At 45.7% G+C, this 10,095-nt stretch overlaps 1 protein-coding gene across 1 annotated transcript in view; it reads right to left on the bottom strand.

The window, feature by feature from the left end:
• Window positions 1-4,188: 4,188 nt before the first annotated feature.
• The window catches only part of Gna13 (G protein subunit alpha 13), a 40,539-nt gene continuing 34,632 nt past the window's right edge, over window positions 4,189-10,095 (bottom strand). The window contains exon 4 of the mRNA XM_055592433.1: window positions 4,189-9,374. Coding sequence (XP_055448408.1) covers window positions 8,802-9,374 — 573 coding nt within the window. The 3' untranslated portion in view covers window positions 4,189-8,801. The remainder of the gene's footprint in view (window positions 9,375-10,095) is intronic.

The raw sequence follows: 10,095 nt of genomic DNA, 5'->3' as shown, positions 1-10,095 counted from the left end.
GTGCATGCCACCATGCCCAGTTTCAGTTGTGAGTGACTCTTGAAGCTGAGTGGTATGTGTGGGTTTATCATCCTGCTCTCTTAAATTCTTTTCTTTTTATCTTGTAAGATGTATTTTATTGGTGTGTCTGTGTGAGTGTACATCTGTGTATTTGTATAGGTGCTCCGACCTCCACACACACTGATGGCGTTGGTGGGCTTCAGGTGGCCTCCTGCGTCGCCCTCCACCGGTTTCCATTTTTCAGGCAGGCTCTCTCTCTACCTGTGGCCTGTTTCTGGGACTAGGGTGGAAGCCAGCTGGTCCCCGCAATCCTGTCTTTGCCTTCCTTGGATGTGGGGTTACAGGCCTGGGTCTGGCATGCTCAGCTTGTTATGTGGGTGCTGGGACCAGAGTTCCAGTTCTAATAATGGTGCAGCAAGCACCCTTAACCGCTGAGCCATCTCTCCAGCCCCATTCAAAATTTTTCTGTAAGCTAGTTAAAAAAAAAAAAAGCCAAACCAAATGGAGACATGAAAATCAAGACAACAAAACCTGAGAATTCTAAATGTAAAAATACAAAGAATAGTGTGAAGCTTGATCTGGTGTCTTACACCTGTCACTCTAACACCCGAGAAGCTGAGGCAGGGGGATTTTGATTTCTAAGGCAGCCTGGGCAACATAGTGAGATCCCATCTCCCACACCCTCCCTGCGAAGCTAATTGCTTTCATCTTTAGTTTATTCGTGTGCGTGCTTTGCCTGTGTGGATGTCTGTGCACCACCTGCATACCGGGTGCCTGAGGAGGCCAGAAGAGGCCGTTGGATCCCCTGGGGCTGGAGTACAGAGAGCTGTACAGAGAGCCACTCTGTGGGTGCTGGGAACCAAACCCAGGTCCTCTGGAAAAGCAGCCAAATGCGCTTAAGCACTGTGCCATTTCTCCATTTCTAGGATAACCCACTTTTGATTACTCTGGTGTCAATATAGGCCCACTAGTTAAACCCATGGACCGTAGCAGTGGGGGTTTCATGAAGAACAATAGGAAAGTAAGTGAACCAACACAGACAAACTATCTCCTAGCCAGCAATATTTGGTCTTCAGTTTCATCTTTTGTACTTTACTTCTCTTCTTCACACAACAGGGACAGAAAGACAAGTCTGTTTAAAGTTATAAATAGAAAATTGCAGGGATTGCAGGGAAAAAGAATATTGGCCTTTTTTTTTTTTCTAAACCCCACCATGGGTCCCTCATTACCTTTGTTTTGTTTTAGACAAAGTCCCTGGTAGCACAGGCTGGCCTTGAACTCAGTATGTAGCTGAGGATGACTTTCAAATCTGGATCCTCATGTCTCTGCCTCCTGAGTGCTGGGATTATACGAACAGGCTCTCTGGGCTCAGGCCCTGCTGTGGACAAGCCCCAGGGCTTCACGAATGCTAGGCAGTCAGTCTAAGCAACTGACCCACAGCCAGCCCATTACTTTTCTTCTTCTTCTTCTTCTTCTTCTTCTTCTTCTTCTTCTTCTTCTTCTTCTTCTTCTTCTTCTTCTTCTTCTTCTTCTCCTCCTCCTCCTCCTCCTCCTCCTCCTCCTCCTCCTCCTCCTCCTTCTCCTCCTCCTTCTCTTCGTTTTGGGGACAAGGTCTCTCTATGTAGCCCTGGCTGTCCTGGAACCCACTTTGTAGACCAGGCTGGCCTCAGACTCACAGAGCTCCACCTGCTTCTGCCTCCTGAGTGCTCCGATCATCGCTTCTATGTTCTTTTATGGGGAAAAGAAAGGTCAATCCAGTCTCCCCTTATTGTAAGTGTGAATTCTAGACACAACTTCTCTTACCATTCTTGTGAGGAACACAAAACAGTGACACAGTTACCTGAACAGCTAGTTTATATTGAAAACTCGTCTGGGCTTCTTTTTTTCTTTGCATATTTCAAAATTAAAAATAAAAGAGCTGGGCTGGTGAGATGGCTCAGCGATTAAGAACACGGTCTCTCCTTCCAGAGGTCCCGAGTTCATGCGTGTAGAGGCCATCAGTGGACATCTTCCTCTACTGCTCTCTGCCTCATTTTGGGGACAGGCTCACTCACTGAGCCTGGAGCCTGCTGTTCTGCCTAGGCAGGCTGGCAGCCAGCTCCCTGGACCTGCTTATCTCCCCCCCCCCCCCCCAAGCTGGGTACCAGGTGTGCTCCAACGCACCTGCTCTGTGCTGGGGATCTGAGCCCAAGTCCTAGTGTGTGCTGCAAGCCCTTCACACACTGAGCTGTCTCCCCACCAAAGCCTTTCCTCTTTCGGTTTTCCTTCCCTCCTTCCTTTTCTTTTTTCTTCCTCCCTCCCTCCCTCCCTCCCTCCCTCCCTCCCTCCCTCCCTCCTTCCCTCTTTCTCTCTTCTTTCAAGCTTTGTGTTGAGGGAAATTCCGATGTTCAATGTTTCAATTTCCAAAGTTCTTAAACCTGGCAGAGAGACTTTAAGAATTTGTCTCCCAAATCATACATTTTCAACACTTACATGAAGTCCAAGTTTTATGTCGTAATTTTTTTTTTTCAGGATCCAGAGTTAAATTTTATGTGAAAAGTGAGGCTCTAGAAAAAACTTTTACTTGGCAGAGACTGGAGCCAACTGGCTGAGCTGTCAAGCGTTGCCACTGGACGGTTTACCTGCCGCAGGTCCGGCTGTGAGGGAAAGCCATGCTCAGTTACAGGGAGGAAAAGCGTCAGAGAGGCTTCCAGTAGATGCCGGTCAGGAAAAGTCTGGAGATGCTCGGTGGAGAAAGCACTGGCCATTCAAGTGTGCGGCCAAGAGCTGGGAGCCTCAGAGCCCGCCTGCCATTGCGGCCCTGGAAGGGGGCCCGGGAGCAAGCACGCTAGCTTGGTGAGCTCTGGGTTCAGTTGAGACAGTGCCTCAGTGAAGACAGGGGGCTATCACCAATACACCCAGGGTTAACACGGCCTGTGCCCAGGCGTACACACATTTGAACACTCACATACATACGGATGCAAACACAAGGCAAAATAGCTGGGGGTGGTGAACCATAGCTGTAACGCTTAGGAGGCTGAGGCAGGAGGGTCAGAAGTTCAAGACCAGCTTGGGCTACAAAGGAGAGTGTCTCTCAAGAAAAGTAAAAAACAAACAAAAACACCCCCTCCCAAACCAACAGCAAAACCCTTGACAACTTCTAACTTAGCTGCTCATAAAGCATAAAGGGTAAGGCAGTGGTAGTTCTTGACCTGTGGGTTTCGACCCTCTGGGAGTTGAAGGACTCTCTCACAGGGGTCACTGAAGACCATCAGAAAGCATATATTACATTATGATTCATAACAGTATGAAAATACAGTTAGGAAGTAGCAACAAAAATACTTTTAAGGTTGAGGGTCACCACCACGACAGGGACGGAATTAAAGGGTCGACCCCTTAGGAATGCTGAGAACTACCGGGTGAGTGACGGCCCTCAGCTATGCCTGAGAACGGCACTGTTGTGTGTTATGTTGTATGTGGTCTGTGTATGTTCTTGTCAGTATGAGTGTGTACATGGGTGCATGGCAGCCCACGCTCTGTGTGTGAGGCGGCCAGGTCTTTATCACTCTCCCTCCAACTTACTGCAAGAGGCGCTTTACTGTGTCGCCTCCCCAGCCAGAGAATGGCTAGTTCTTACATCTGCTGCGGCTGGTCTCTGGGCTGGCCATCTGTTTTTGTATAAAGACTTGTGGGAATACACAACACAAAAGCATACTTCTGTGGTTCTTAACCCCATGGCACTAATGAGAAAGTGTCAGAATGTGAGGTGTTAACTGGGAAAGCAGTTACAGGGTGAAATGCTGGGAATCCTTTCTGCCCTGCTTCCCCCCACCTCTGTATTTTAAAATAAGGCTTATGGGGTAGGGGGGAGGCGAATGAGTGATATGATTATTATTAAGTATCAGTTTGATCTCAACAGGCTTAAGAGTAATCTTGCTGTAACTGGATGACCCTGGGGCCCAGAAGCCTTCAGAGCAGGGGCACTTCCCTAAACTTGCTCCCACCTTGGAGACCTGAGGACTCTGTGAAGGCCACGGCTCCACCTTTATTTTAGTCAGAACAGTTTGTACAGGAGCAGAGTTGGAGACATAGAGCAGACCTCCACGCCTTCAGCAGGGTGTGCAAACTTCTGCTTTCAAACGTGAAAGAAACTCACTCCCTGGCTTCACACTCAAGTGTCAAGAGTTAAAATAACATCATGCTATCAAATTGTTTATAAATGTTTATTAAATGTCAGTAATTTTTACAAAGCAAATATTAATAGGAAAGAGACAAGTTTTGCAAAATATGTACAGAAGTAAAAAGCCTTAATGACTAGCAACCCATTTTATAGAACAAAACCATTCCTTCCACTCTCAGACCTCCTGTAGAAATAATTTACTGCTACCCTCGAACTAAAGCACCGACCCCTCCCCCCCAAAAAAATTACAACAGTATCAGATAACGTGCTTAGTTCCTGGAAAGTTATAAAAAGATGTATGAAAAAATGAACCTAAGGCACAAATACTTTTATACAGGGTTGTATAAAGCATGTCTTGTTAGGGACTGCATCTGTGAGGATTGCTCTGTGCGCCTCTGATAAGGCTTGTTGGTACTCGTGAGCTCCCACGTAACAGAAGTCAGCCAGGATAGTTTTGTGATTCTGCTTTCAAGTAAAAGGTAAAGAGAAGGTACACAGTATGCAGTCTGCTTCATTACCATATGCACCCAACCAACACCAACACACTGCCCCCTTCCTCCCTGCCACACCTGGTACCTTCAGACAGGCACGGCTCGTGTCAAAACTGACGCTCACTTTGGCAGTGTTTTACCTGTGAATAACACCAGAATTACATTCCAAGAGGGCGGTTTATTATCAGTGATCGTCACAGATTGATAATTTATGCCTTGTGGATTCAGGCAGGCTTCAAATCATCTGGAAATTTCATCACTAGCAACATAGCAAAGGTCACACAAGTCACATTACAGCCCACAAAACACTGCCACATAACGAGTGCTTCGTGAAAAAACAAGTGGTGATCTCTGCACTTGGGATGTTGAGCCAGGAGGATCTCAAATTCCAGATCCGCCTGGGGTACACAGGCAGAGCCTGCCTCAACAAGTACACAGAATACAAATACAAAACCATGTTCTGTGCCATCCCTGGCACTCCAAACTGGATGGTTAGACCTGAATGCTCCATATAGGAATTAACAGGCAAAGTCAAATGCTGATGTACAGTCAGGTGGACGGAAGAAGGCTAGCGGACAAGCACTGCTCGGATGGATCTGCAAACCAGCCAGGAGAATCTAGCCAATGGTATCGGAAAAGCCACCATCAGGTTGACAGAATATTCAGTCTCTATTGTAAACTGACTAAGCCCTAACCTCGTACCATAAGAAAACGGGCATCGTGTGCCCTCATGCTTTCTTACTAGGCTGAAAAGCCAATCATTTCCCAGCTTTAACAAAAGAAAAAAGTAAAGGAAGCCGAAAGTACTTTCATTCAAGCAGCACAAAACATCATGGGACTCATGAATTTAACATGCTGAAATCACAGGAATGAGAGACATACAACCAAAATTGGATTTCCACATGAAAAGGACCTGCAAAACTTTATTCTCCATTTAAAAATAAGATTAAAAGAAATGAAAGGGTAACACAGTGGCTTTCTCTAGATTTATTAGGGAACTTGTTACAAATGTTTGACTGGGCTTTACAGGTAGGATGCATGGGTTCACACAGGATTAACACTGACACTTGGGTCTTCTCAAATGAGAAAAATATAACATTACTACAAACTGCAACCTGGAGTCACATTTCAAATGGTTCATTTGGGGTTTTGCCTAAATGTATCATTAAATAATGAAAGCACCAATTTGAGGGTTTTCCAAATAGCTTGAGTTTCAGGATATAACCACATTAACTTGGCTATTTTACTCTTCGTATCAACCAGGCATAACCAGATGTGAACAGCAATGCTGAGAAATCCATCAAAACTGAAGCCCAAGCAATTGGACTTACACTGGAAAGATCTACTTAGAGGACACGTGCTTTTTGCTGCATTGAACACTTGTCACTTCTGTCACTCATGTGGTGGGATCAACAGCTTCCACCAACTTAGCAAGCATTTCCTTGTAGAGTCCCAACTTGAGAACTTCACCAGAAGACACAATGCATTACGAGAGGGGGGAAAGTGGCCCTCCCTCTTCAGGACACCCTGTCGTGCTTGGCTGCAGCTTTCCTCTTGACTATCCAGTACCCTTCCAGATAGAAAAACTGAAATGGAGGCTTCAATTTAATACAGACAACATTTGGCAGAAGGCTACATTTCATGCCATTAAAAATATTTAAGTGGCAGAAGCACGCTTTGAATTGAGTTCTTAAGAAAGCATGGAACAAAGCCCTTTCTAAATTTGTGTTGGTCTTTCATTGTAAGGCAACTCTGTAAAGTATATATATATATATAAAAATTAAAAGTCAACCAAGACACTGGTGTGATCATCTGTCAGTATGCAGGAAGGTGCAGGGTTTCAGATCAGAGAAATCTGTAATTAGACATGATTCATTGCACTTACTCCCCAGGACTTGCCAAGTCCAATGCCCCTTGGAGCCTCAACTCCCAGGTTTCGGGATTGGGGGAAGTCAGCACAGTGAAGGTAGAGCACCTTTTTAATTCTGTTGGCTAAATTTCATCTCCTTCTTCACACATTTCAACTTAAAACAGGACCTGGCTTTTGGGATGTAGGTGTAAGACTCTTCATATGTGGACCAAGGCTTCTTGGCTGAGCCTCTCACTCTTTTGAATTCTAAACAATCCTATATAGACTACGTGTAAGGAACCCACCACTCAGAATGCATCTAGACTGCATTCGGTTCTGAGATGCTGCATGCTTCAGGGAGAAGTTGCAGATGCCCAGAAAGATCCGGTCTTGAGTCAGATGATCTTGTCATTTCTTGGCAATAGCAACAATGGAGAAAGCCGGTGATCCTGCTCTGTCAAGCAGTATTTCTGTTCTTACCAGTGCTTAAATGTAACTGGATACAAATGTTTTCTGGAGGGACTGACTTCTGCCTTCAGTTACTCCTGGCCAATATACAAAGAATGTCTGCTAAATCAACAGAAGAGAAAACAAGTGTTCCTGTGCACATGTTCACACATCCATCAGCACTGCAGTTATGCTAACCCATGAGCTTAAATGATAGTCTTTTTGGCAGAAAGGACTAGATAAAGAATCACTCAAATGTGCGTGGATTGCGCTGACGACACCTGCATTGTGATCCTGGAGTACACACCTGAAGCTCGTGTATTACCAAGGCAAGAAAACACTGGAATTTATAAACAAAATGACGGCAAAAATTCAAATCCAAGACAAGTCAGGTCTATCAAGAACACACTAAGAGGCTAAGCTCTCACAGCTGCCAGAGTAAGGAGAGCCACTGCCTGTGAGCCTCAAGCTTGGCCAACCTTTCAGGGCCCAGTTTCTCGCCCAAGAACAGTCACATAGGATAGTAACAGGCCATCACAATCCTCATGCACTCTCCGGGGAACGCAGACATGCTCAGGCTCTACAGACTCAGGGGCCAGGTGGAACAAGACACATGTTTTAGTACATCAGTCACTATGGATTTACCTAATCACAAAGCTACCTCATGGGCACAGTTTAACTTAGCAGTCAGTGGTGTGTATATGTGCGTGTATGTGTGTAAGAAAAAACTCTTTAAGCACAGATCAAAACAATTACTTATTCTTAGATGAATTCTTAAGACATTCAAGTGTACCTCAATAAAGCTTCAGTCTCATACACAATGACACCATCAACATGTACAAACTGTATCTACAGAGACACTAACCGTGAACAGGGTACTTAAAGAATGTTTTCTTGGCTATTTCACAGGGAAATACTGCCCACCAAGCTCTCTGTGACAAAAGAACCCCACAAATGCCACAGTTCAGCGTTGCTGAGGTTGAGGCAGGAGGGCAAAAAAAGAAGATAATGATTCCCTCCAGCAAGGCACAAAATCAAATAAGACAGGACCAAAAAGTCACACACATGGCACTGTGGAACCTCTGCGCTGATGTCTGTTTCCAAGGTGCCTGCCCTTTCTGGCTGCTGTTTCTAGCCTGGCACATGAAGTTACGGACAGTGAAGTATGGAAAAGGCAAACCGCATGTCACTGGCTACCTTAGATCAACATAGTACCTGGACCATTTGTGAACACATCAGCATCAGGCTGAAACCCATACTGTAAACTTAAACACTTAAGACATTACCTTCAGACTGAAGAAACTGAGCAGAAAACTACTGAGTGCTGTGCGTGAGTAACTGCAAACACAGGCAGGCGAAGCCTCTGGAGACAGACTGCTGTCCCTTCAACTTTCCTCTAACAGCCCTTTCGGAGCAGGGCTCACTCTAGCCAGGCATGTCACCACTGTGTAAGGCACTCTCTTGGGTCTTATTTTAGAGCTGGACATTCACAATTTGTCCCTCCAAGTACCTAAGGATACTGTCTACTCTTGGCACTGCAGAAGAATTCCATTTGCAAGCAGAAGGATTCAAAGCCTGAAATACACCTAAGTGTGAGGTTGCCCATGAAGTTCTGGCTGGACTTGAATGGAAGCCATGGCGACACCGATCAAAGCCTGAATTCCGGCAGATATTGGCAATGTGTTAATTCAGCAGCTTTCAGCCACAAACTAAAGGCCATAGAAGGACTAAGATTTCAAGGAGTTAGACAAAGAATTGAGATTTTTCTAACTGTTGATGTAAACTGCTAGTAAAACAACAAGACAAACAGCAAACAAACGAAACCACAACAGCTATTAAACAGCGAGTCTTGTCATCACTGCAGCATGAGCTGCTTGAGGTTGTCGTGAAGGATCGTGTCCTTCACGTCTCGGAACACGAGGCGGATGTTCTCCGTGTTAATGGCGGTGGTGAAGTGGTGGTACAGTGGCCTCTGCTGCTGGTCCCGGCGTTTGCCCCGGAAGCACTCTACCAGAAACTTTTGGACGTCTCTTAAGCAATGTGGGTCCCCTTCAAATTCTAGGAAATAGTCTTTGATGCTCACAACTTGTACTTTCTCCTCAAGCAAGTCTGTCTTGTTTAAGAAGAGAATTATGGAGACATTGCTGAACACCCGGTTATTGACAATTGTTTCAAAAATGTTCAGAGATTCTGTAAGGCGATTGGTCAGGCGATCTTCCATAAGCACTTGGTCAAATTCACTTGAAGAAACAAGGAAAAGTATTGATGTCACACTGTCAAAGCATTCAAACCAACGTTTTCGTTCTGATCTCTGGCCACCTACATCAACCATTTTGAAAGGAACATTTTTAATTTCAAAGTCGTACTCATGGATGCCTTTGGTGGGTCTTCTGGCAAGCAGAATATCTTGCTGTGATGGAATGTAATCCTGGAAGAGAAAAGGGTTTATACTTGGGAGTCAGCAAGTAGCAACTGGCCCAGCAAATGGATGTGCAGATTAAGTGATTAAAAAAAAAAAAAAAAAAAAAAAGACAAGGTCTCACTAGTAGTCCAGGCTAGCTGCTAGCTTGAGTTTCTCACCTTAACCTTCCATGTGCTGGAATTCCAGGTATGTGCATCCACAGCTGACACACTACTCACACGTAAGTGCAACTCTCAGCTGACCTCACCCACCTGCACTACCTAGTAAGGTCAAGCCAGAACAGCTCCAGTGCCATGCTTCTGCAAGCTGCTCCTCGGCCCTCTGAGAACAGAAGGGTCTCCGAGTGTGATTCAGCAGTGCACTGCTCCTAACTCCGGGTGCACTTCTCCCGGTTGGTTCTGGCCTCTCCAGTCCACAGAGAAGGAATGCGTCTTTACCGCACACACCTCCTCCATGACCGTGAAAGCACTTTATATAGCACAAGTGACTGCCCATCTGCATTTCAGACCACAGGCCAGGCTCAAGCAGCCCCCACTCACTGACGAAGAGCACCCTGAGCACCGGCACCTTTGCTGATGAATAGGACGTCCACACCCAGCGGGCATTCACACCTATTACACTTGTCTTGGAAGAGAGTCATTGCCAAGACTGTTAGCTCTCCCAGAACTCCTTATGTAACCACTGCTACAGCGGCTAGGATGGCATTCAACTTGTGATGACTCTCCTG

This window comes from Psammomys obesus, unplaced genomic scaffold, assembly GCF_907164565.1.
Source record: "Psammomys obesus unplaced genomic scaffold, mPsaObe1.curated_primary_1811, whole genome shotgun sequence".
Lineage (NCBI taxonomy): Eukaryota > Metazoa > Chordata > Mammalia > Rodentia > Muridae > Psammomys > Psammomys obesus.
Note: the sequence above shows the minus strand (reverse complement) of the source record. Positions and strands in the feature narration are given on the sequence as shown.